Raw genomic sequence first — 27,903 nt, forward strand, 5'->3', positions numbered from 1 at the left:
AGTGTGATCATTTTTAAATAGGAAAGCAGAGGGATTGGCAAAAGCAACAAAGATTTCATGCAAACAAAGCAATACAAAGGGAACAGAATACTGGTTTTATACAAGTACATGATACAGCAGGCACGTATCAGGAATATGAAATCTTGGGGTAACATATTCTTTAACTGCAATATGAACAATAACACAATAACTAGTTTAGAGTGCACTCTAGACTAGAATATGGTGCAATGTCCCGTGGGAGGAACCTCATAGCATAAGCAAAATGTTTTAAGCCAGCAATAGATGGATCAAATTTTGGCCGGTTCAGTAGGGACCGGACGAGATTCGATCCATCTATGGGCAGACTGGTTGAAGCTAAGTTGATCCATCAATCGATTTGGGTACAATCAGTTTGTACAATATTTTCCATGTGATCACTGCCGGTGTCCTATCATATAAGGTCCTCCATCCAAAAGTGTCCGCTGCGTACCGCGCATGCGCAGTACACAGCAACACAGATTCTGAAAATTGCAGAGGATGAACGGCGCCTGCGCCGTGAGTCCAGGTTCTATCCCTACTATCCAAGTGGACAGAGAGCAGGAATATAAAAGAGCCGAGCGCAGCGAGGCCGAGCCCGAAGCGTGGCAAGCGAAGCTCGCCCACGAGGGGCCCTCTAATATTCACAACCCTATGTCCGCTTCGATGGTGGGGCTACCACCTCCACTCATGGCGCAGGCGCCGTTCAGCTTCTGAGATTTTCCGAAGCTTCGTCTGCTCCGTACTGCGCATGCGCAGTACGGCGCGGACACTATATGATGGCCGGACACTTTATGGCAGAACACCGGCAGCAATCATTGTGTCCTGCGCCCCACCCACCTCCACCCACCCCCACTGGCAGAACACAATAGCTCCACAGACGATATTTCCCCATCAACACTGACTGTTGATGGGGGAATCCAGTGATTTTCACTTCCACAGGTGGAAGGAAAAATATTAAAATCATCTATGGCCTGCCTTAGAATGAAGCATGATTAAGTCAAGTGAATGACAAAACATGTTGGGGCATAGCTACTAGGTAACTGAGAGTTAGAGGAACCATTGGACGGCTCACGTCTATCTTCACCAAGGTGCTGGCGAGGCCAAGGAGTGGTGAGAGATTTAAAGAGTGTGTCTCGCATACCCTGGGTCCGCTAAAAATCACCAAAGCTATGGCAATCAGCTGTGTTAAAGTGTGCTGTGGCTTGACTTATTTGGCGTGGTTACAAGTTTTTAAATGCGAGTGTAACTTAAGAGGATCTTCTTATGTGTGATTTAAAGTTTTTTTACAGTATCACGCTATGGAAGCATTTCCCTTTTTCTATTTCATGAGAGCACTGTCTATGAAAGTGCCAATTGGGTCAGCTTTTCTCCCGCTGAAGTGAAGGATTGTATGCCTGTCATCCACATCCCTGCAAAAAGGGTTTGGAAAGCGCTTTTCTGCCAAACACATTGAGAGTGAGGCTGATTTAGTCGGTGAGTTAATTCACATAAGGGGGAGAGGAATCACATTTCACAGCGGTGTGGTGAAGGAAAGGCGGTTTGAGGGAAAAAAACACTGATCAATATTGCTTGTTAAAGTGAAATATGTTTTGGAGAATCACTGACTTTTGCAACATTGTATGAACACTGCATATGCTCTGCAATACTCCCTGAGGAGTGTTTAAATGTATAGTGTGAACTATCACTTATTCACTGGGTTATTTATTTTTATTTAATGTTTATTTACTATTAATAATTTTTAATTTTTTTATTTATGTATACAATTCTATATTTGATGCACCTTGTAGTATAATATTTAGTGGTGTAACAGTCACTTGGTTTAGCGCCACATGTTTCAATTATTTATAATAGGAACAAATGCACAGAAATTCTGTATATTATTTAGTCTATTTTGTATGTATTGCACATGCACACGGCACCAATAATGTTTTCATTACATGTTTGCATTCTTTCGAGTACTGATTAGAATTAGCCTGCCTATGTTTACGCCCCTTGTTACCATAAATGTATAATTGTAATAATGTGATACCTATGTAGTCATGCTATAAAAAACCTTAACCACTTAAGGACCAGGCCTCTTTTTCAGACTTGGTGTTTCCATGTTTAAAACAGTTTTTTTTGCTAGAAAATTACTTAGAAGCCCCAAACATTTTATATTGTTTTTTTTCTAACACCCTAGAGAATAAAATGGCGGTCATTGAAATACTTTTTTTCACACCGTATTTGCGCAGCGGTCTTAGAAGCGCACTTTTTTTGGAAAAAATTCACTTTTTTGAATAAAAAAATAAGACAACAGTAAAATTAGCCCAATTTTTTTTTATACTGTGAAAGATAATGGTATGCCGAGTAAATTGATACCCAACATGTCACGCTTCAAAATTGCGCCCGCTCGTGGAATGGCGTCAAACTTTTAGCCTCAAAAATCTCCATAAGCGAAATTTAAAAAATTCTACAGGTTGCATTTTTTGCGTTACAGAGGAGGTCTAGGGCTAGAATTATTGCTCTCGCTCTACCGATCGCGGCGATACCTCACATATGTGGTTTGACCACCGTTTTCATATGCGGGCGCTACTCACTTATGCGCTCGCTTCTGTGCGCAAGCTCGTCGTAACGGGGTGTTTTTAAAAAAAAAAAAATTTTTTTTTCTTATTTATTTTAATTGATTTTATTTATTTTTACACTGTTTAAAAAAAATAAAAAAAATGGATCACTTTTATTCCTATTACAAGGAATGTAAACATCCCTTGTAATAGAAAAAAGCATGACAGGTCCTCTTAAATATGAGATCTGGGGTCAAAAAGTCCTCAGATCTCATATTTGGGCTAAAATGCAACAAAAAAAAAAAGAAAATCTGACATTTAAAAAAAAAATATACCTTTAAGAGGTATGGGCGGAAGTGACGTTTTGACGTCGCTTCCGCCCTCCTATGGTATAGAGACGAGTGGGGGCCATCTTAGCCTCACTTGTCTCTATGCCCAGCAGACGGAAGGACCCGATCGCCTCCGCCGCTACCGACGGCTCCGGTAAGCGGCGGAAGGTGCGGGAGGGCGGCGGGAGGGGGGGTGGCACCTCTCCCGCCGCCGATAGTGGTGATCTCGCGGCGAATCCGCCGCGGAGACTACGGTTATCGTACAGCCGACCGCCGCCTGAAGAGATGGATATCTCGGTTGTGGCAGCAGCTGCTGCCGTTACCGAGATATCCCTCTTCAAAAATAGGACGTACATCGTCGTGCGGCGGTCGGCAAGTGGTTAAATTGCGTCAAACAAAACAGAACAGTTGGAAAGACGTATTTTTTTGTGTCTGTTCCCTACTGCAGTAGTTATTAATTTTGAACCACTAATCAATATGAGGTTAGGAGTTGCCTATCTATAAATTATCCAGAACAGTCCACATCCACCTGTCCAGCATTTTCCAATGTTGCTTCCCAACTCTGTGGGGGCTCCACACATGGTGCTACCAATCATTTCAAACAATTGATAACATTTAGCCCTGGTCAGTCATCTCAGTTTGATGGAAACTGAGTCTGTCGATCAGAAGGGAAGTTATGACCATTCGATCGTTTGTGGATTTGATCAGTTTTGATCCACACATGGATCGGATAATAAAAATGAAGACTGGCTACCATATGTCTCAAAGTAAGACTTACCTGCTAAAAGAAATTGGTAGTGTATAAGTCTTCCATGCAAGAAAGATAGAGGATACTCACCTCTTCTGTGCTGCTGATCTCCATCTTGATGAAGAGAAATTGCTGCCAGGAGAATCTTTGCAATCCAAGATTTTAAAAAGAGAAAAGATAGGACAAGAAAGTAAAACATCTCTTCTTTACATCTGGTTGTCTTCTCTAACTTATACTTTTGCAACAGGGCTGCTTTAATGAAGCTGCTGCAAACCATTGGGGAGAGAGGTGACTCTGGCAAGGTAGCAGCTTTCATGTGATGATGTTTGTTATCCAGCTTTATTCTTACTTTACTTTGCCAGACGTCATTACAACTCTTCCATCGTGAACGAGCATGCTATGAAAACTGACGTTCGCTTTCCTGCTATTCAGTCGGTGAAGTTAAACAAGCAAGACATCTCGCTGGATTTGCATAGTTGCCAAGATTTTCAAATTATTTCCAGAAACCCCTTGCCGTTGAACAGCCTATTTCAAATTATTACCCACAATTACTGTCCCAGAGCTCATTATGGCGCTATTAAGAAAATTGTGAAACTTCGACTAAATTGGAATACGCTTTTTTCATTTAAAAATATTATCTTTAAAAAAAGCCCAGAGTAAAATTATAAACATGATCCAAACAAATGGGAGATACAAATAATCTGGCTTTTACATTTTCAGGTACAAATCTTCCTTCCTACTGTTTCGGGTAATGTCAGATCATATACAATGCTATGAAAAAGTCTTAGGCAGGTATAAAAGAAAAAAAAATGCTCTGAATGAACGTTTTCAGAAACAGAAGTGTTAATAGTTTATTTTTTATCAAATAGCAACATGTAAAGTAAATGAAGAGAATTGAAATCCAATCAAATCAATATTTGGTGTGACCACCCTTTGCCTTCAAACCAGCATTAATTCTTCTAGATACACTTGTACACAGTTTTTGAAGGAACTCGGCGGGTAGGTTGTTCCAAACATCTTAAAGAACTAAGCACAGATCTTCTGTGGATGTAGGCTACCTCAAATCTTTCTGTATCTTCATGTTTTCTGAGGCAGACTTGATGATGTTGAGATCAGGGCTCTATGGGGGCCAACCAATAACTTCAACAAATCCTTATTCTTTATTACACTGAAGATTTCAAGCTTGAAGATTTGAAGCTTTCATCTCGTAATTTATTCTGAGCATGAGTGGTATTTTGTCGGAATTGTCTACACACAATCGGAATTTAAATGACTGGATTTTGTTGTCGGAAAATTTTAGATCTCAATCTTTGTATGTCGGAAATACCGACGGAAAAAGTCAAATTGAGCCCACACACGATCGGATTTTCCAACAATATGATCCCATCGCACATTTTCCATCAGAAAGTCCGACCGTGTGTACAGGGCATAAGATTGATTAAGTACAACTGGACATAGGGCTGATGCAGAAAGACATGGTCAAATTCTGTGCTTGTCAGAACGTCATGTGGGGGAGATGGAAGGAGTAAGAAGGAATTCTCCATGACCATACAGACACCCTACATTAAAAACTAAAGTGAAGGCTCTTGAATTCCAGGCAGAGAATGCGGAGAATTGTAACAGGAGAAACAACCTTCACATATTGGGCCTTCTGGAGGGGGTGGAGGGCTCTGATCCTGCGGCCTTCACAGAACACTTGCTCCGTACACTTCTCCCACAAACTCAGTTCTCAGCCTTTTTGGTGATGGAGAGAGCACACAGGGTGACTGCTACCCGAGGGCCCTTGGGCCCCCCCCACACACACCTTAATACTGCGCCTTTCTGTGACTGAGTCCTGAAGTACTTTAGTGATTCATTCTTCAAAACTCCAACTGGACGTAAAGGACACCCATGTTTGGGGGGTGATGTGGGGGGGGGGGGGGTGGTCGAGTGGGGAACCTTACTTTTGCTTACATTTTTTAGTTGATTTCATTTTTTTTTGAGGCACATGGTTTTACTCTGTCTACCAGGCAGCTGTCAAAGATGAAGATTTGGAGACTGTGTACAATAAACACTTGCCCATGATGGCCCCCATTTCCATTATTTCTTGGAATGCACTTAACGGGGAGCAGGGTACTGGCTCTCAAAAAAAAACACTGGGTGGGGTACGTATCACTCAACCTATTCCAGGGGAGTCGGTGTTCTGATCCACAAGTCTCTGTAGTTTCCTCTCCTGGATCTCCACCTAGACTCAGACGGGAGGTATGTTCTACTACATGCTATCTGGGAGTTAATTATTGCTGGCATCTACATCCCTCCTTTGGCCAATCTAATACTATTGCAAAAAATTGTGCCATTTTGGCTCTCTATCCTACGGTAAATATTCTGTTGGCTGGGGACTTTAACATGCCCCCCGCACCCTAGCCCAGATAAACCTAATTTGGACTCTGATACAGATTCTCCATTGTCCCAGTGGGCTAAGGTTTTTGGTCTGTGGGACGTGTGTTGGTGGAGGCATCCACGGGAGAAACAATTCCCCTGCCATTCTACTACATAAGTTCTCCCGGATTGATCTGATATATGTCAGTAACCCTTTATTCTCTCGCACCCAGAATGATGCGATACTGCCGCGAGGAATGTCAGACCATGCCCCAGTGCTGCTGACACTCAGGTTTGACCAGTTTCTGGACCTTGTTTTTGGAGACTGTCTCCATTCTGGGTAACGGATCAGCGGGTGCTCCAGGGATGACAAAGGAGCTGTGTGACCATTGGGTGCATAATTGAGGTACTGCCACCCCAGCTTTGGTTTGGGATGCCTTTAAGGCACATGCTCGAGGTCAGTACCAAGCTGGTAAGGTTCACAGGGAGTCCAGCCTATCTCTAGAGGAAGCTGAACACAAAGTTCAGGCTTTAGAATCTTAATATGTAGTCAGCAGAGATGAGGGGTCCTATCACAAAATGCAAGTATTGTATAAAGAAATAGCATTGCTGCGTGCTTCCTCCTGCCAGACACTTCTACTTTCCCAATCCCAGAGGATTTTTGAGTAGGGTGAGAGGACAGGCAGACTCCTGGCATGGCTGGCTAGGGAATGCTCTACCACATAGCACATTGCTATGTTGTAAAGCGTTGCGTAAACTGTCGGCGCTATATAAATCCTGTATAATAATAATAATAACATTAGAGGTGACAGTGGCTCTTTACAGTCTGACCACTTACAGATTATTGCTCAATTTGCAGGGTATTATGAGCGCCTTTATACCTCCTAGAGTTGATTTTACTCCGGATAGTTAGGCTGCATTCCTAGACCCAGTAGAGTTTCCAGTACTGGCAGCCTCAGGTCTTAGCCACCTGGATAGTCCAATTACAGTGAAAGAAGTGCAAGTGGACATAGCTTAGCTCCAGTCTGCAAAAACTTTCACAAGCTGTTGCAGACTACGTTGGTAGAGAACTGTCTTTCACCGTCCATGACGGAAGCTCTGATTGTAGTGGTGCCAAAACCCGGCACCTACTTAGTGCCTTATCTGCATTAAATTTGCCTCAGAACCTTTGTAATTAATGTGTTCGGTTTTAAAGGGATGAGGCAGCAACCCTATACCTGCCTGAGCCGTTGATACAAGGCAGTATGGATCCATGTTTTCATGTTGTTTACAAACTCTGACCCTACCATCTGAAATCAAGACTCATCAGACCAGGCAACGTTTTCCCAATTTTCTATTGTCCATTTTTGGTGAGCCTGTGTGAATTGTACCCGATGTTTCCTGTTCTTAGCTGACAAGAGTGGCACCCGGTGTGGTCTTCTGCTGCTGTAGCCTATCTGCTTCAAGGTTCGATGTGTTATGCGTTCAGAGATGGTGTTCTGAATACCTTGGTTGTAACAAGCAGTTTTTTGAGTTTCTGTTGCCTTTCTATCATCTTTCTATCATCTTGAACAAGTCTGTCCATTCTTGTCTGACCTCTGACTCTGGATATTTTTTTTTTCGGACCATTCTCTGTAAACCATAGAGATGGTTGTGCTTGATAATACCAGTAGATCAGCAGTTTTTGAAACACTCAGACCAGCCCGTCTGGCACCAACAACCATGTCACGTTTAAAGTGACTTAAATCCCCTTTCTTCCTCATTCTGATGCTCAGTTTGAATTTCAGCAAGTTGTCTTCACCATGTCTAGATGTGTAAATGCATTGCAGACATCCCAACCTGTAAAAACAAATTTCAGAGAGGTGGAGCACTGCAAGCCCCATCATTTTTCAAAATGCTTTTTGGGGCCCAGTGGACTTCGTCAGTAGAGCAGTGCATGGTGTCAGAATATTTTTACATTTTTTTTTAATTTTATTTATTTTTACAATATTTATTTTTGTATTTTTTGTTTTTCAAAATGATTGGGGGTGGACAGTGTCAGAAAAGCAGATGGAGGGTCTCAGTGTTTTTTTGTTTTTATTATTTTTTACAGTTTTGTTTTTTATTTATTTTTTAATTCTATTTTTAATATTTTTTTTTACAGTGCTTCTGGGGAACGGTATGTGGCAGTGGACGGTGGCAGTAAGGCAGAGGGCGGTGTCGGTAGGGCAGAGGACGGTGTCGGTAGGGCAGAGGGCGAAGTCGGTAGGGCAGAGGATGATGTCAGTAGTTTTTTTTTATTTTTACGTATTGATTTTTTTTTTTACAATTGAATTTGCTTTGAATTTTTTTTACAATGCTTTTTGGGGGAGGGGGTTGGGGCAGTAAACAATGTTGGTAGGGCAGGGGGGAGTGGTGTCAATAATTTGTTGTTCTATATATATATATATATATATATATATATATATATATATATATAAAAAAATGTTTACAAATTAATTTTTTAATATGTATTTTTTTTCTTATCAGCCCTCTTGGGGGGGGGGGGGGCTTTAGTGAGATATCAGGGGTCTAAACAGACCCCTGACATCTCCCCTTTGAGAAAAGAAGTGAGGACACAGATTCCACAGTCCCTTTCTCAGCACTGATGATGAATGGACAGGAAACACAATCTCCCACCCATCCATTCATAAGCTGAAGTAATCACAGGTGCTCAGCTATTACAGGACACAGAGCGCTAGCATAGCTCCCAACTGTTCCTGATTTCAAGGGACTGTCCCTGATTTGGAGCAATGTCCCTCTGTCCCTCATTCCTCCTCATTTGTCCCTCATTTTGGCCTGATATTTATAGTTGTATATAAAATTCACTTTTTGTCTTTCAAAAAGGTTTCCCATGTGAAACCTTTCATCCAAATTCTAAATTGCTGCATTTGTACATTGTAAAAGTCAATATAAAGGAATAGTAGTGGTTTAAAAAAAAAAGCCTTGTGTATTTAATTAACCTTTTTTGGTTAATTCTTCTATAAGGGGGTGTGGCAGGGGGTGTGCCCCATACCTACATACATTTTCTAGTAGGTGTCCCTCATTCCCATCTTAAAATATTTTGAGAGATATGCGCTAGCTCACTGTGAACAATTCAGAAAAAGAAGGGGCCAGTAAATGGCATATTTATCAGCCCCTTCCTCCGCTCTCCATCCTGACATATCCCACCCCCCCCCCCCCCACAGCCGGCGGGAGAGGAGGGATGCCGGGGGAGAACGAGTGTGGGGGGGGCAGCAGGCTGGAGGAGAAAAGAGGGGGCCACATGGATGACATCACTGCCACCCAGGATCAGCATACCTTCCAACTTTCTGAAATGGGAATGAGGGACACCTATCAGCAAAAGTATGTAGGCATAGGACACGCCCCCTGCCACACACCCTTAAGGAGAATTGTATAAATAAAAAATTATTGGTTAAACCCACAAGTGCTTTTTACCACTATTATTTCTTTATATTGGCTTTTGGTATTTACAAATGCAGCAATTTAGAAATTGGATGAAAGGTTTAGCGCTAGGAAACACTTTTTGAAAGATAAAAAGTGCATTTTATATACAGCTATATAGATCAGACCCAAATGAGGGACAAATGAGGAGCAATGAGGGACAGAGGGACATTGCTCAAAATCAGGGATAGTCCCTCAAAGTTGGGAGCTATGGATCAACCCTGCAGCCGGGAGATCGCAGGGCACTCGCGGGTGTCCAGGAGTCTGCTACCAAATGCAGGAAATGCCTACACTTCGCAGGAGACTTGGGATGTCTGGCATTGAGTTGCAGTCATGTGATTGGCTGATCAGCAATTTGTATTAGCCAGCAATTGAACAGGTGTACCTTTTATAAAGTGGTATTTTTTACTAAAATTTTGGCTTTGCTAAACTGTTGTAAAAAAATTGTAGCTAGCGCTAGTTTATTCTCCAGGGTCTCCGCTTACACAAAATATATGTTTGAGGTTCTATGTCGTTTTTTGTGAGACATTTTTAAATATTTGTCTTAGTGGACAAGCAATTAAACTTGAATTGTTTTATGGAATGGAAATCGTTCCTTCTGATTCGATGGAAACTTCTCGGAGAGACAGAACAATGTTTCCGGGAACTTCACAGCACGTGACTCAGGCAGCGCCAGTCATGTGACTTGGACCAGCCCAGAGGGCGTGGTGAGCATGACGCGGTCACGTGGTTCCTCATTGACGTGTTCCTGGTCATCTGATCCGACCTCAATCATCGGCTGAAGTCTCCGGAGAGGACAGTTTACAGGGGGAGTCATGGCCAGCCAGTCCGCGGGGATCCAGCAGCTACTGCAGGCCGAGAAGAGGGCGGCCGAGAGGGTGGCGGAAGCCCGGAAACGTGAGACTCTTCTCCGGTCACTTGTTGATTCATTGGGAGCGCTGCTTTTAGCTTTCCGTGTAAAGACTACAACTCCCAGCATGCTTTGTCGGGCTGTAGCTTAGCAGGAATGCTGGGAGTTGTAGTTTTTCGGGCTATTATTTTATTCCAGGAGCCCCCTGTCTGGCTACAAGTCAATGAGTGAAGCCGCACTCTGCTACATTACCATTCAATCAACTTTATTGATCAGGTTACAACATTCTACCCCACAGGCCCATCCCTTCTGATATGGTGCACCCTTAAAGGGCCAGTTCTCTGATGAAGATTTAGGGTGAAATGTATCAGAGGGGAGGGGTTTGGGGAGAGTTGCATGTACCAATCTGAACAATAAAGTTAATTGAATGGAAACGTATCGGTGTGTACGGCTTCACTCACTGACTAGGATAGGGTGTGGGCTCCTGCAATGAAAGGAGGACTACAAGTCCCAGCAATCAGCTGCAGCATGGCATGCTGGGAATTGTAGTTGTACACTGCTGAGATGAGAAGTTGGGCTAAAAGTAGTTTGTTTTTTTTTCCCCCCTAATAGCCCAATATGGGAGATTTGTTTTTAGGAAATGTTTAAAGATGTGATACAGGTGTGGTTGGACTCTGCAGGGGGGAGAGGGAGGCTCTGCGGTGGGGAGGGTAGAGGGAGGCTCTGCGGTGGGGAGGGTAGAGGGAGGCTATATGGGGGGGGTAGTTGAACAGGAGGCTTTGGGGGAGGGAGGGGAGAGGGATGCTCTGCAGAGGGGGGGGAGAGAAAAGAGGATGGCTCTGCGGGGGGGGGGGGGGAGAGGGATGCTCTGCGGGGGGGGGGAGGGGAGAGGGATGCTCTGCAGAGGGGGGGGGAGAGAGAAAAGAGGATGGCTCTGCGGGGGGGAGGGGAGAGGGATGCTCTGCGGGGGGGGGGGGGAGAGAAGGAGGCTCTGTGGGAGAACAGTGTGAGGCTGATGGCACCCTGCAGGGGACGGTCATGGACTGTACATACATTAGGACTTCTTTTTGTACACATCTCGATGCCCACCATTGGCTCCTGGAGTCCACAGGCCAAACAAATCGGCTTTATTTCTGTGATCCTGTGTATCACCTGACTGGTAGTTGAAGACTTCTCTTCCTCTAATCTGCAGAGCATTATGAAAGCAGTCCTGGGTTTCATACATTCTTTCTTTTCTGGGAGGGGGTTGGCCAGTTTAGACCGTCCATCCAGTGCATTTCATTTACCGAGCGCTCTGACCTTCACTTAGACCTCATTAAGTGATTGCTATGTCTATGTGGACGTCTCCTCAGTGCTGCTTCCATTAATGCATTCACAGATGACTTGCATTTTATGTCTTCCTCATCCCTGGCTGAACACTTCTGTATTTTCTGCCCTGTTGCACATTGTGCCTGAAGCCGACCTACACTGTACAATGGTGATAGGAGGAGCCCGAGGAAATGTGCGATTTGGTGTTGAACCTTCATTGAATGAGAATTGTGTTTGATCTCTACACATGTACAGTTCTGCCCAAAAGTTTGCATACCCTGGCAGAAATTGTGAAATGTTGGCATTAATTTTGAAAATATGATCGTGGCAAAAAAAAAATATATTTTAAAGCGGGAGTCCACCGGGACTCCGCGTTTTTTATTTTTTTATTTATTTTTTGTTTTTTTTTAAAGCCAGCAGCTACAAATACTGCAGCTGCTGACTTTTAAAATAGTGACACTTACCTGTCCAGTGCGCCCGCGATGTCGGCACCCGAAGCCGATCTCTAGATCATCTCTCGAGTGCTGCCGCCGCCATCTTAGGTATGGGAATCAGGAAATGGAGCCTTTCGGCTTCATTTCCCGGTTCCCTACTGCGCATGCGCGAGTCGCGCTGTGCAATAAGGACGGTCCCCGCTGCCTCTGGGATCTGTGTGTTTCCCAGCAGGCAGCGGGGCACTTGCGGAAAGGGGCGTAATCTACGCCCCTTTTCCGCAGAGAGCTATCCCGGAAGTGGGTGCAGGTACCTGTACTGTACAGGTATCTGCACCCCCTCCCCCCTGAAAGGTGCCAATTGTGGCGCCGGAGGGGGGGAGGATTCCGATGAGCGGAAGGTCCACTTTAGGGTGGACCTCCGCTTTAAAGAGGAAGTAAACCCTGATGGGTTTACTTCCTCTTTTTTTCCCTGCAAAGGTAAAGCATAATGGACTACTATGCATCGCATAGTAGCTCATTATGTGTCACTTACCTGACACAGGAGCCAGCGAAGTCGCTGTAGTCCGCCGCATCCATCTTGCCTGTGGCGTCTCGCAGCTCCGACCAATGACAGCGGCGAAGCCGCGATGACGTCACTCCCGCGCATGCGCACGGGAGTCGACAAATTAGGCAAATCCATTCTTGGATTTGCCGCATTTAGTGCGCCTGCGCGCCGCTGTCTACGGCGCATGCGCCGTAGACAGCGGTGCCCATTTTCGGGCAAATATCTCCTAAACCATATAGGTTTAGGAGATATTACTTGGACCTACAGGTAAGCCTTAATCTAGGCTTACCTGTAGGTCAAAGTGGTTTGAAGGGGTTTACTTCCTCTTTAAGGACGGTGATCACATGAAGCCATTTATTATTACACATAGTTTTTTGGATCCTTTTTAAATCGTAATAACAGAAATCACCCAAATGGCCCTGATAAAGTTTACATACCCTGCAATGTTTGGCCTTGGTACAGACACAGAAGGTGGCGCATACACAGGTTAAAATGGCATTTAAAGGTTATGTCTTAGTGTCTAGGCTGCTTAATGCATCCAGGCGTGCGCACGCCGCCACACTGCGGGGGTGCCAATGCTGGTGGCTGATGGTCGCGATGACCGCCGGCCACGAGCGATCGTGAGCAGGAGACACAGAACAGGGACAAGTGTGTGTAAACACTTCCCTGTTCTGACTGGAGTGACAGATCGTGTATTCCTATTAGCTAGGAACCATGATCCGTCACTTCCTCCTAATCAGTCCCCTCCCCCTCCAGTTAGAATCAGCTCCCAGGGAACACAGTTAACCCCTAGATCGCCCCCTAGTGTTAACCCCTTCACTGACAGTGACATTTTTACAGTAATCAATGCATTTTTACAGTATTGATCGGTGTATTAATGCCAATGGTCCCAAAAATGTGTCAAAATTGTCCAATGTGTCCGCCTTAATGTCACAGTCCTGATAAAATTTTCAGATCACCGCCATTACTAGTAAAAAATATATATATTAATAAAAATGCTATGAAGCTATCTGCTATTTTGTAGAAGCTATAACTTTTGCGCAGATTAATCAACATACACTTATTGCGATTTCTCCCCCCTCCCCCCCCCCCCAAATTTATATGTAAGAATACATATCGGCCTAAACTGAGAAAATATGCTTTTTTTTTTTTTTTTTTTTTTTTATGTTGATTTTTTTTTTAAAAAGTACAAAATTTGTTTTTTGTTTTTTTTTCAAATTTTTTTTTTTTTGTTTATAACGCAAAAAATAAAACCCGCAGAGGCAATCAAATACCACCAAAAGAAAGCTCTATTTGTGGGGAAAAAAGGACGCCAATTGTGTTTGGGAGACATGTCGCGCGACCACGCAATTAATAGTTAAAGCGACACCGTGCTGAATCGCAAAAAATGCTCTGGTCAGGAAGGGGGTAAATTCTTCCGGGGCTGAAGTGGTTAATAACTATTTTAACCTGTGTGCCACCTTCTGTGTCTGTGCCAAGGCCAAACATTCCAGGGTATGTAAACTTTTGATAAAGGCTGTTTGGGTGATTTCTGTTTTTTGGCTCCTTTTAAAAACCTGTATGTGATAATTGGCTTCATGTGATCACTATTTTTGAATAAGACAGGTTTTTTTTTGGCATGATTAGTAATATTTTCAATATAAATGCCAACATTTCTGCCAGGGTATGCAAACTTTTGAGCACAAGTGTGCATGTCTCCATCTTCAGCATGTCAACAGGTTACCCACTCATTTCCTAGAAGGAAAGCGTCAGTTCTACATATCTGGAGGTTGTCATCTTTATGATACAATCCTTCACAAGTTTGGCAGAGAAGCATCCCTATCCACTTCCCACCCAACCCCGGCATCCTTTTCCCTGGCTCTTTACACCCGAGGAGAGGGAAGAACATTAGTAAAGGCCAGGAGCCATCTGATATCTCAGGCTCTTTGCTGGGTTTGGTGCTTTAACTGCCAAAGTAATTGTAGTTCTGCAGAAATCTCCTTCCACTGAGTCTGGCTGCAGCCATTTTACCTGTGGGCAGCTGAAGCTGCTACCTGTTCACTGCCTGGATGTACACAGATGCACACCTCCAGCTGTGCAGATCTCATTGGACCTCTTATGACTCATCCCCCTCCCTTCTGGCAAACTCTCACAAGAGTGAGTGAGCGCTGTGCATGATGTCATAAGCCTAGGCCAATGACAAGAAACGGGCTGTATAAGGTATCTACTGGAGGTGGCACCTTTCAGAGGGGAGTGGGGGGTTGGAACACATGATTTGCGCATTCACAGTAGAGAACCATCAGTGAAGCCAAAAGGCTTCACTGCCACCTTCCCTTACCAGGAATGTGCGGCGACTGCACCTGACAGCCGATGCAAAGATCGGCTGGGGTGCCCTGGACAGGTAAGTGTCCACATATTGAAAGTCAGTTGCTGCCATATTTGTAGTTGTTGACTTAAAATTTTTCGGGGGGTTGGGGGGGTTGGGGGGGGCAAAGCTCCTCTTTAACCACTTAAGGACCAGGCCTCTTTTTCAGATTTGGCGTTTACATCTTTAAAACAGGTTTTTTTTTTTTTTTGCTAGAAAATTACTTTGAAAAAAAAACAAAATATAATGTTTGGGGGTTCTAACACCCTAGAGAATAAAATGGCGGTCATTGCAATACTTTTTTTCACACTGTATTTGCGCAGCGATCTTACAAGCGCGCTTTTTTTGGAAAAAATTCACTTTTTTGAATAAAAAAAATAAGACGACAGTAAAATTAGCCCATTTTTTTTATATTGTGAAAGATAATACGCCGAGTAAATTGATACCCAACATGTCATGCTTCAAAATTGCGCCCGCTCGTGGAATGGCGTCAAACTTTTACCCTCAAAAATCTCCATAAGCGACATTTAAAAAATTGTACAGGTTGCATCTTTTGCATTACAGAGGTCTAGGGCTAGAATTACTAGCTCACTCTACCAATTGCGGCGATACCTCACATGTGTGGTTTGCCCGCCGTTTTCATATGCGGGCGCTACTCACGTATGCGTTTGCTTCTGTGTGCGAGCTCGTCGGGACGGGGGGGGGGGGGATTACATTTTTTTTATTTTATTTTTTTTTTTCTTATTTATTTTACTTGATTTTATTTTTACATTTAAAAAAAAAAATTAATGGATCACTTTTATTCCTATTACAAGGAATGTAACATCCTCAGATCTCATATTTGGACTTAAATGCAATAAAAAAATAAAAATAAAATTAAATTAAAATGCCATTGAAAAAAATATACCTTTTTTTAAGAGGTATGGGCGTAAGTGACGTTTTGACGTCGCTTCTGCCCTCCTATGGTATAGAGACGAATGGGGGCCATCTTGGCCTCACTCGTCTCCATACCCAGCTAGGAAAAGGACCCGATCGCCTCCGACGTCTCCGGTAAGCGGCGGAAGGCGTGGGAGGGTGGCGGGGGTGGCACCTCTCCCGCCACCGATAATGGTGATCTCGCGGCGAACCTATTAGGACACCTATTAGATTTTAGATGACCAAAATTAGTTTTAGTCATCTAAAATGTACTGGAGATTTTATTCAATTAAAACGTAGGACTTTTTAGTAGAGACTAAAATGTACTGGAGATTTAGTCAACTAAAAACAATTGCAGAAGACTAAAATGGGACTAAAACTATCTTGCCATTTTAGTCCGTGTACACACACGACTGAACTTTCCGTCAGAATGAACTCTGATGGACTTTTCAACTGAGTTCTGACGGAGTTCCGCTGAAACGGACTTGCCTACACGCGATCACACCAAAGTCTGATCGTTTAACGGAATGATGTAAGCCGGGACTAGAAAAAGGAAGTTCAATAGCCAGTAGCCAATAGCTGCCCTTGCGTCGTCTGTCCATCGGACCTGCATACAGAGGAGCGGTTTTCTCGATAGCAACTGGTTCTGGCAGAAAGATTTGAAACATGCTCTATTTCTAAAGTCTGTCAGCTTTTTCGACACAAAAGGTCCGATGAAGCCCACACACTATTGAATTATACAAAAACAAAAAACTGCGCCAACCCTACAGTAAAAAATGTCAGAAAGTAATAACGAAATAAATAGGCATTGACCTTAAATGGTTATAACAATGGAAAAACACCTTAAGTGCATAAAGAACACAGCAATGTGTAAAGTGAAAAAAACATAAATAAAAGTCCATTCAAGGGAAGTTCCTATGTGGATCCAAATAAGCGTTTGTGACACCACGGTGATTAGAAACGATCCAAAAGCTCATAAAAGTGCCCGTCACCGTACAATGAATGTGCTTACCAGAAAATAAGCAATTTGGGCGTTTGTATATAATCGATGGGTCCCATCAAAAGATATCCTCCTTTTTAGTGGGTCAAATCTCCATCTCCCAATAATGCCCTCCAGATATTAATATGCTTCGTGGAGCTCAGTAATTCCGAAAAAGAAAGGGGCTAACATGGCATGATATCGTTTGAACAATTTATTAAAGAAAAAGGTAGCACACTTACATGTGGATGAGTAAAATGCAGCTTGTATAAACAGTAATAAGAAACCGGCCGGTAAAACAGGAGCCCGTCCTCCTCTCAAACAGCGTGGTGGCGTCACTGCGTGCCCTCCCAGACGCGTTTCGTCATACCTGACGTTGTCAATGGGTTCCCCATATTACTGTTTATACAAGCTGCATTTTACTCATCCACATGTAAGTGTGCTACCTTTTTCTTTAATAAATTGTTCAAACGATATCATGCCATGTTAGCCCCTTTCTTTTTCGGAATTACTGAGCTCCACGAAGCATATTAATATCTGGAGGGCATTATTGGGAGATGGAGATTTGACCCACTAAAAAGGAGGATATCTTTTGATGGGACCCATCGATTATATACAAACGCCCAAATTGCTTATTTTCTGGTAAGCACATTCATTGTACGGTGACGGGCACTTTTATGAGCTTTTGGATCGTTTCTAATCACCGTGGTGTCACAAACGCTTATTTGGATCCACATAGGAACTTCCCTTGAATGGACTTTTATTTATGTTTTTTTCACTTTACACATTGCTGTGTTCTTTATGCACTTAAGGTGTTTTTCCATTGTTATAACCATTTAAGGTCAATGCCTATTTATTTCGTTATTACTTTCTGACATTTTTTACTGTAGGGTTGGCGCAGTTTTTTGTTTTTGTATATTTGTTTGGTGTTGTATCACATCTATTGCTGCTGCCTGTTTCACATTTAGTATATTTGTTTTTGTGTTTTTTTTTTTTTTTCCTAGCGCGGAATAATTTTTTCCATTTACACTATTGAATTGTCTGGATTCGTTCCATCTGAACTTTGTTGTCAAAGTCCGGTCGTGTGTGTACATGGCATAAGACTAAATCGACATTTGCTGCCAAAATTAACGCTTTTGCGTGACTGCACAATTTTTTTAATTTTTTTTTTTTAACCACCCTGACTGACCACCGCATTTCAGGCATTAACTGCCGCTGATGTTGGGACAAAGTCTGAAGGACAGTAAACTGTTCCTTTTTTAGAAAGCTTGCAGACTCCTTTTTGTTTAATGAGAAGGTCGGTAATTCAGATACAACATTGTCCACAAAGGAAAGGAGAAATGGTGAGAAGAACCGGGGCTTTGTGACACCCAGATATTTTTTAAATGGTCATACACAGTAATGAAAATATAAGACAAACATTTATTGAAAAAGCTAAAATGTCACTTCTATCAGAGTAGGGGGCATCGCTGAACATTGAAAATACAAATGGCAATAAACCTGTACAAGGTAATACAATACAGTGAATCCAAATAGAATGCTCCTATTGTGCATTTTGCCAAGCGGCTCTGACGTGTTTCGGCCAGTGTGATCTTCTTCAGATTTTGCCCTTGGAAAGCACAATGGAGAAGTCTCTAAACACACACAATAAGTGGGCTACATAACCAAATGTACTTGTACAAACATCTAGAGCAGGGTTCTCCAAACTATGGCCCTCCGGTTGTTCAAGAACTAGAATTCTCACCATGCCTATTCATGGCTGTGAGTTTTATAATGCCTCATGGGACGTTTAGTTCCGCAACAGCTGGAGGGCTGAAGTTTTTAACAAGTATGCATGTAGACTTGCATAGCTGATCAAATAAATAAGTATACATACGTTCTTGTTCTGGTATATGCGATTTCCTCTAGATCACAGGTGTCAAACTGGCAGCCCTCCAGCTGTTGTGGAATTATAAGTCCCATGAGGCATTGTAAGGCTGACGGTTACAATCATGGCTCCCACAGACAGAGGCATGATGGGACTTGTAGTTCCACAACAGCCGTGGAGGATTGCCAGTTTGACATCCCTGCTCTAGATGTTTGTACATGTACATTTGGCTCTGTAGCATATTTATTGTGTGTGTTTACTTAAGAGCATCCTCCATTGTGCAGTGTCCTGAATAAGACCACACTGGTCAAAACGTGTTGGACCGCTTGGCAAAACGCATAAGAGTATCTATTGTGGATTCACTATTACCTTGTACGTTTATTGCTATTTTGTACTTTTCATGTTCAGTGATAACCTCCACTTCCGATAGAAGTGACATTTTAGCTTTTTCAATAAATGTTTTGTTTTATATTTTCATTACCCTGTATGACCAGTTAAAAAAATATCTGGGTGTCACAAAGCCCCGGTGCTCCTCACCATTTCTCCTTTCCTTTGTGGACCATGTTATACACGAATTGGGGCTGACGCCCACCATTGGTTATTGTTGGCTGTATATGAGCTGTTGCACTATAGTCAGTAATTCAGAGTTTAGAAAGAGGAAGAGGGACCTTCCTGACTGTGCAATGTTGTAGAAATCACACGACTGAACACATTTACAAATGCTTATGCCGGTGAACATATTTGTATTTAGTGCTGTGCTTGGAATTCCACTTGGTCTATGACATTACTGACTGTGATAATGTAGCTCTTGTATAAAGTGGCCAGCAAGGACCCGAGTATCACATGACCGCTTTTTCTTCCAATCCAGGAAAGAACAAGCGACTGAAACAGGCAAAGGAGGAGGCCCAGGCTGAGATCGAGCAATACCGACTGCAGCGGGAGAAAGACTTCAAGGCCAAGGAGGCAGCTGTATGTATTTGGGTGGGATTTAAATAGGGTTCAGTGATCGCTGTTCCTATTTGCAGGAGTTCAGTCTAACCCCCGAGTAACATAACATTTTATTTTTTTTCCAGGTGATATTTTCAAAAGGCCAAATTATTGGTTAGAGCTAATGCAATATATCTAAGTGACACTAAAGTGTTATTTGTTATTTTTTTTTTATTTATTTTTTTTTAGCTAAAATTATGTTATACTTACCTGTTCTGTGCAGTAGATTTGCACAGACCAGCCCTGATCATTCTCTTCAGTGCTCCTGGCCCCTTCCTCCTGTTGAGTGCCCCCACAGCAAGCAGCTTGCTATGGGGGCACCCAAGCCAAGCCACAGCTCCTTTTGTCCAACCCAAAAAAGCGCCCCCCTTTTTTTGCCCCCCCCCCCCCCTTTTTTTTTTTTTTTTCTCATTCCTCATTGGTTGACTGACTTTGACAGCAGCGGAAGTCAATTGCGCTGCTGTCTCAGCCAATGAGGAGGGGAGTCCCGGGCAGCCAAGACTCTCTCTCTCTCTCTCTCTCTCTCTCTCTCTCTCTCTCTCTCTCTCTCTCTCTCTCTCTCTCTCTCTCTCTCTCTCTCTCTCTCTCTCTCTCTCTCTCTCTCTCTCTCTCTCTCTCTCTCTCTCTCTCTCTCTCTCTCTCTCTCCCACTCTCCCCCTCTCCCCCTCTCCCCCTCTCTCCCTCTCTCCCCTCTCCCCTCTCTCCCTCTCTCCCTCTCTCCCTCTCCCCTCTCTCCCTCTCTCCCCTCTCTCCCTCTCTCCCTCTCTCCCTCTCTCCCTCTCTCCCTCTCTCCCTCTCCCTATCTCCCCTCTCTCCCTCTCTCCCTCTCTCCCCTCTCTCCCTCTCTCCCTCTCTCCCTCTGCAATAAGCGTATATTTGGTTTGCGCAAAGGTTATAGCGTCTACGCAAAATTGCATTTTTATAATTTTTCTTTTTTTTTCTTTTGGATTGTTACGGACATTTCGAATACTTTTGACTGTGACACATTTCTAACTGTGGGGGATGGGCCTGACTGGAGGAGTAGAAATTGCTGTTCCTAATCGCTAGGAACAGCAGATCTGCCTCTACTCCCTTGTCAGAATGCGGATCTGTTTACATTGCCAGATCCCCGTTCTGGCTCTTTCCAGCGATCTCAGGTGGCCGGCAAACTTCGTGGCCATGCACATCGGGTTCTCCGCTGTGCAGCAGGTGCACGTGCCTGCTATGTCTCTTAACCACTTTCAGACCGGACCATTTTGCTGGTAAATGACCAGAGGTCTTTTTACACTTTGGCACTGCGCTGCTTTAACTGGTAATTGCGCGGTCATGCAATGTTGTACCCAAACAAAATTTGCGTCCTTTTCTTCCCACAAATAGAGCTTTCTTTTGATGGTATTTGATTGCCTCTGCGATTTTTATTTTTTGCGATATAAACGTAAAAGACCGCAAATTTTGAAAAAAAAATGATATTTTCTACTTTTTGTTATTAGAAAAATCCAATAAACTCAATTTTAGTCATACATTTAGGCCAAAATGTATTCAGCCACATGTCTTTGGTAAAAAAAAAGTCAATAATTGTATATTTATTGGTTTGCGCAAAAGTTGTCACATCTACAAACTAAGGTACGTTTTCTGGAATTTACGCAGCTTTTAGTTTACGACTGCCTATCTCATTTCTTGAGGTGCTAAAATGACAGGGCAGTACAAAACCCCCCCAAATGACCCCATTTTGGAAAGTAGACCCCTAAGGAAATTGATAAGAGGCATGTTGAGCCATTGAATATTTTATTTTTTTGCCTCAAGCGATTGAATAATGACAAAAAAAAAATTTTTTTTTTTTTTTTACACAAAGTTGTCACTAAATGATATATTGCTCACACATGCTATGGGCGTATGTGAAATGACACCCCAAAATAAATTCTGCTGCTTCTCCTGAGTACGGGGATACCACATATGTGGGACTTTTTGGGAGCCTAGCCCCGCGTACGGGCCCCGAAAACCAAGCACCCGCCTTCAGGCTTTCTAAAGGGCGTAAATTTTTGATTTCACGCCTCACTACCTATTACAGTTTTGAAGGCCATAAAATGCAAGATGGCACAAAACCCCCACAAATGACCCCATTTTAGAAAGTAGACACCCCAAGCTATTTGCTGAGAGGCATGTTGAGTCCATGGAATATTTTATATTTTGCCACAAGTTGCGGGAAAATTACAAACTTTTTTTTTTTTTTTTTTTTTTCACAAAGTTGTCACTAAATGATATATTGCTCATGCATGCCATGGGCATATGTGAAATGACACCCCAAAATAAATTCTGCTGCTTCTCCTGAGTACGGGGATACCACATATGTGGGACTTTTTGGGAGCCTAGCCGCGTACGGGGCCCCGAAAACCAAGCACCGCCTTCAGGCTTTCTAAGGGCGTAATTTTTTGAGTTCACTTCTCACTACCTATTACAGTTTTGAAGGCCATAAAATGCCAAGATGGCACAAAACCCCCACAAATGACCCCATTTTAGAAAGTAGACACCCCAAGCTATTTGCTGAGAGGCATGTTGAGTCCATGGAATATTTTATATTTTGCCACAAGTTGCGGGAAAATTACAAACTTTTTTTTTTTTTCACAAAGTTGTCACTAAATGATATATTGCTCACGCATGCCATGGGCATATGTGAAATGACACCCCAAAATAAATTCTGCTGCTTCTCCTGAGTACGGGGATACCACATATGTGGGACTTTTTGGGAGCCTAGCCGCGTACGGGGCCCCAAAAACCAAGCACCGCCTTCAGGCTTTCTAAGGGCGTTACAGTTTTGAAGGCCATAAAATGCCAAGATGGCACAAACCCCCCCCCCCAAATGACCCCATTTTAGAAAGTAGACACCCCTAAATTTAGGGGTACACTAGTGAGACTAGGTAATAAATGGCGGGTGCCCTGAAACTATAAAAAAATAACTAACCAACCAGCGTCACCTGTAACAGTTATATGGTGATCACTGGTGAAAGGGTTAACTAGGGGGCAATCAGGGGGCTTTATGCGGTAGTATATGGGGGTCCCTGGCGCTATAAAAAGCTGCGGCGAACCTAAATACCTACCTGCCTAACTAGCGTCACCTGTGACACTAATACAGCGATCAGAAAAACGATCGCTTATTAGGCTGGGTTCACACTGGAGCGATGCGGGAACGCCACGAATGCGCGGCGGGTTCCCGCATCGCATGCCTCCCGGCGGCAGTTCACACTGCCCTATGCGAACTGCTGGGAGTGTCAGTGAAATGTTAATGACACCCCCAGATCAGTTCGCATATCGCAGTGCGATCTGCAAACTTGGATCGCATGGTGTGAACACCCATGCGATCCGATTCTGCTGCGGACCAAAAAAAGGGTCCCGTGCGAGTTTGCGGCGGGTGCGGCGGGTGCGACACGAATTCAGCCATACTATCTGTATAGCTGAACTCGAATCGCACAGAGATCGGATGTGATTTGCACTGCAGTGCGGTGCGAATCACATCCGTTCTCATAAACCGCTGCAATGTGAACCCAGCCTTAGTGACACTGGCGACGGGGGGTGATCACGGGGTTAAACCTTTATTGGGGGGGTTAGGGGGGTACCTTAGAACTAAAGGGGGCTAACCCTAACTGCCCTAACAGTTATTAGTCACAAATGACACCTGCCGGGTGATCAGGGGGTTAAACCTTTATTAGGTAATAAATGGCGGGTGCCCTGAAACTATAAAAAAATAACTAACCAACCAGCGTCACCTGTAACAGTTATATGGTGATCACTGGTGAAAGGGTTAACTAGGGGGCAATCAGGGGGCTTTATGCGGTAGTATATGGGGGTCCCTAGCGCTATAAAAAGCTGCGGCGAACCTAAATACCTACCTGCCTAACTAGCGTCACCTGTGACACTAATACGGCGATCAGAAAAATGATCGCTTATTAGGCTGGGTTCACACTGGAGCGATGCGGAAACGCCGCGAATCCGCGGCGGGTTCCCGCATCGCATGCCTCCCGGCGGCAGTTCACACTGCCCTATGCGAACTGCTGGGAGTGTCAGTGAAATGTTACTGACACCCCCAGATCAGTTCGCATATCGCAGTGCGATCTGCAAACTCGGATCGCATGGTGTGAACACCCATGCGATCCGATTCTGCTGCGGGCCAAAAAAAGGGTCCCGTGCGAATTTGCGGCGGGTGCGGCGGGTGTGGCGAATGGCTGAACTCGAATCGCACAGAGATCGGATGTGATTTGCACTGCAGTGCGGTGCGAATCACATTCGTTCTCATAAACCGCTGCAATGTGAACCCAGCCTTAGTGACACTGGCGACGGGGGGTGATCACGGGGTTAAACCTTTATTGGGGGGGTTAGGGGGGTACATTAGAACTAAAGGGGGCTAACCCTAACTGCCCTAACAGTTATTACAGTCACAAATGACACCAATGCAAAAAAAAAAAATAAAATAAAAAAAATGACATTGGTGTCACTGTGACTGGGGGGGCAGGGGTAATTGGGGGGGTGATCGGGGGGTAAAGGGGGGGTGTGAGTGTGCCTGGCATGTTCTACTGTGTGTGGGATGTGTTGGTGCAACTCACTGATCCGCTCTCCTCCGTGTCGGAACGAAAAATACTGACACGGAGGAGAGAATACATCACTTCCTCTCCTGTGTTTACATTACAGGAGAGGAAGTGATGTCACCGGGGATTTCCATTCGTCGGGAGCGATCGCGAGGGGGTGGCCATGAATGAATGGCCGTCCCCTCGTCCGGGATCGCTCCCGAACGAAAACCGACCGCCGCAGGCACCGGGCGGGGGCCCGATCGGGCCCCCGACCCGCGGGAGGCAAATCACGTACATGTACGTGCTTATGCCTGCCCGTGCCATTCTGCCGACGTACATCGGCGTGAGGCGGTCGGCAAGTGGTTAAAGGAGCTGACGTACAGCTACGGCAAGTGGTTAAAGTGGATGTAAACCCAAACTCTCACAATTTAAATAACCAGTCTACACACAGCGAAGCTCCTTTCCTGACCACTCTGGTCAGGAAAGGAGCAGCCAGTCATCTACAATACTTTCCGATTTTTACCACAGTAAAGAAAACCGACACACACAATTATTTGTGTCTCCACCTCTCCTCCTGTGACTGACAGGGCATGAGAGAAGGGGTGTGTGTCCCACAGCCAATCACACAGATCGCTCCCGAAAGAGATCCAGCCCGAGGCGAGTGATGCAGACTTTCATAGCAGGAGGGAGCCGAGCACATGTCATGAATCCATACACAGCGGACACTGCCGACACTTATCTGGCCTTCTCTCTGCTAACGAAGGAGGAGGGGGGAGACGTCATGGTCATCATTATCAACAGAGCCGAATAGCTTCATAGAGCTGCCAATGAGAGAGCTGAGCAGGAGGATACAATTAACCCCTCAATGGCTATGCACTTTTACTGTATAAAAAGCAGACAGATGGGGGATTAGTTGATGTTTGGATGTAAACGGACAAACTGTTCATTTACATCTGACCGCCCATAGAAGAGAACGGGCTGTGGCTGTGTCTACTCTATCAGTGGAGCAGACGCTAACCTGTCATTCGCCTGCTTAGTGGGAAATTTGCGCCAACATCCCGTGCTGAGCAGGCTGATCCACCTGCAGAGTCCGCCGGTGTGAAAGAGTCCTTAATCTACCTTTTCAGTTCAAGGACACATTACAGCATAGCTCTTTTCAGATCCAAACAGCCTGGGTGATGGGCGGGACTAGTGTGTGTCATGACAGGATGTGCTGCTTGTCAATCACTCTTATTCGCCATGTCAGGATCCCAGCTGCCTACTTCACCAGCAGCACTTCCTGACAGGTATGGGCATTTGACAGTGGCTCCTTCTGTCATTGCCAGTTATGGCCGGACTGGTGCCATGTTCAAACTCAAAGCAAGGCAGAGTAAGCTGTACACAGTATATTTATTTAATTTTTTTTGCACCTGCGCACAAACAGTGGCAACGCTGCATAAGGTAGATGTCCCTGCACCACTAAACACAAGAGTTTCAAAAATCATTTCCTAAATAGAAATGAATGACTTCTGCATGAGGATGCATGGAACACCTGTGTGTCCCCATGCAGGAAAAAATGGCCCTGCACAGGCATACGAGGCCATGAATGCAGAATATTGGAGCAAGAGTAACTCTATTATACTGCTCAAATTAAATGGTGTAAGGTGTGTATTGCTTTTTTTTCCCCCTTGTTTTGCATAGAGGTTTAGAACCCCTGTCAGATTTCTACAGCTCTGTAAAAAAATAGCAGACGGGGCCGTTTTTATTGTGTTTTAATGTTGGAATGCCCCCCCCCCCCACCACCACTTACTATCTGATGAAAAGAAAGGACAGGAAGTAAAGGGAAACGGAAACCCTGCATAACAGAAAATAAATCTGTCAGGGGTTCTAACCCTTTCCATTTTTCTTATAGCTAAAACTAAGAAAAAAAGTTTGTTACATGCACTTAACCCCTTTGCCGCCATCCATATAACTGGTGCCAGGAGCCAGCGGCATGCTTTCCAATCTTGTAAATGCTGTGATTAGCATGGTGATCACATGATTGGGGGTCCTTCCCATGCTGCTGATCATAAACAGTGACCAGGAGCTGTTGTGCTGGCTGTACCAAGTGAGCGCACTCCTAGCACAGTTCAATGGACACACATACAATATATTGCCAAAAGTATAGCGACGCCTGCCTTTGCATGCACATGAACTTTAATGGCATCCCAGTCTTGGTGTGTAAGGTTCAATATTGAGTTGGCCCACCCTTTGCAGCTATAACAGCTTCAACCCTTCTGGGAAGGCTGTCCACAAGGTTTAGGAGTGTGTCTATGGGAATGTTTGACCAGTCTTGCAGAAGTGCATTTGTGAGGTCAGGTGTTGATGTTGGATGAGAAGTCCTGCCTTTCAGTCTCCACTGTAATTCATCCCAAAGGTGTTTTGTGGGATTGAGGTCAGGACTTGTTTGTGCACTGGTGTGCAGTCATGTTGGAACAGGAAGGGGCCATCCCCAAACTTTTCCCACAAAGTTGGGAGCATGAAATTATCCAAAATGTCTTGGTATTCTGATGCCTTAAGAGTTTCCTTCAATGGAACTAAGGGGCCAAGCTCAACCCCTAAAAAAAAAACAACCCCACACCATAACCCCCCCCCAATTGATTTGGACCAGTGCACAAAGCAAGGTCCATAAAGACATGGATGAGCGAGTTTAGGGTGGAGGAACTTGACTGGCTTGCACAGTCTGACCTCAACCCGATAGAACACTTTTGGGATGAATTAGAGCAGAGATTGTGAGCCAAACCTTGTCCAAAATCAGTGTCTGACTTCACAAATGCTCTTCTGGAAGAGTGGCCAAACATTCCCATAGATGCCCCTAAACCTTGTGGACAACCTTCCCAGAAGAGTTGAAGCTGCTGTAGCTGCAAAGGGTGGGCCAACTTGATATTGAACCCTACTAAGACTGGGCAGCCATTAAAGTTCATATGTGTGCAAAGGCAGGTGTCCCAATACTTTTGGCAATCTAGTGAAGTCCACTTCTGTGGTGCTGCATATATGTGTGAGGTCCGTGTCAAGAGGTTAATGAACTAACAAATGCTGTTTATTCTTGATCGGTTTATCTGAGCGTTGCTGTGTTTTTTTTAGGCTTTGGGCTCCCATGGAAGCTGCTCTGAAGAGGTGGAGAAGGAGACATCTGCAAAGATGACTATAGTCCAAGAAAACTACAAACAGAATCAAGAACTTGTATTAGAGCAACTGCTGTCTCTTGTTTGCGAAATAAAGCCTGAAATCCACGTCAACTATCGCTTCAGCGGCTAGAGAGGACCCGTGTGCGCAGATGGGTTGTTCCTGCCTCCTTAATTGCTGTCCTGTTATTTATTGTGCCCTAGCCCGTGATGAGCCATTTTCCTGAATCTAGCACTGCCCCAGAGTAGTCTATGCAATTTATTATTCTAGCAGAGGGGGCCCTTTATGGGTTCCAGTAAGATGAATATTTTACCAAAGCCTTACACAGGGGGTTAAGCTTTACACAAGGTTGGGCCATTGAAAAGGGAAGTAGCCGTCAGGAATTGGTGGCACGAGGCGGGGTTGGTAAATCGTCTTGTGTTTGTTGTAGTTTTAAGGAAGCAGCGAGTATTAGTCAATTTCTACTACTGGTTTTTTGCTTTTTCCATGCATACTCTTTTAGAAATAAAATAATTTTCTTTTTTCCTTCATGACCAGTGTCGTTTTTTGCAGCTTTGTT

The 27,903-nt window shown here is 44.2% G+C and overlaps 1 protein-coding gene across 1 annotated transcript; it reads left to right on the top strand.

The window, feature by feature from the left end:
* The first annotated feature begins 10,144 nt into the window (after positions 1-10,144).
* ATP6V1G1 (ATPase H+ transporting V1 subunit G1) lies at positions 10,145-27,874 on the top strand. The gene is made up of 3 exons (XM_077479044.1): positions 10,145-10,331; positions 19,544-19,644; positions 27,303-27,874. Exons 1-3 carry the CDS (start codon positions 10,250-10,252, stop codon positions 27,474-27,476), a joined length of 357 nt encoding a protein of 118 aa, XP_077335170.1. The 5' UTR covers positions 10,145-10,249; the 3' UTR covers positions 27,477-27,874.
* Positions 27,875-27,903: the final 29 nt, after the last annotated feature.

The sequence above is a fragment of the Lithobates pipiens genome, unplaced genomic scaffold (genome assembly GCF_037356315.1).
Source record: "Lithobates pipiens isolate NorthernLeopardFrog02 unplaced genomic scaffold, aLitPip1_a1.2 Scaffold_1, whole genome shotgun sequence".
NCBI classification, from domain to species: Eukaryota; Metazoa; Chordata; class Amphibia; order Anura; family Ranidae; genus Lithobates; species Lithobates pipiens.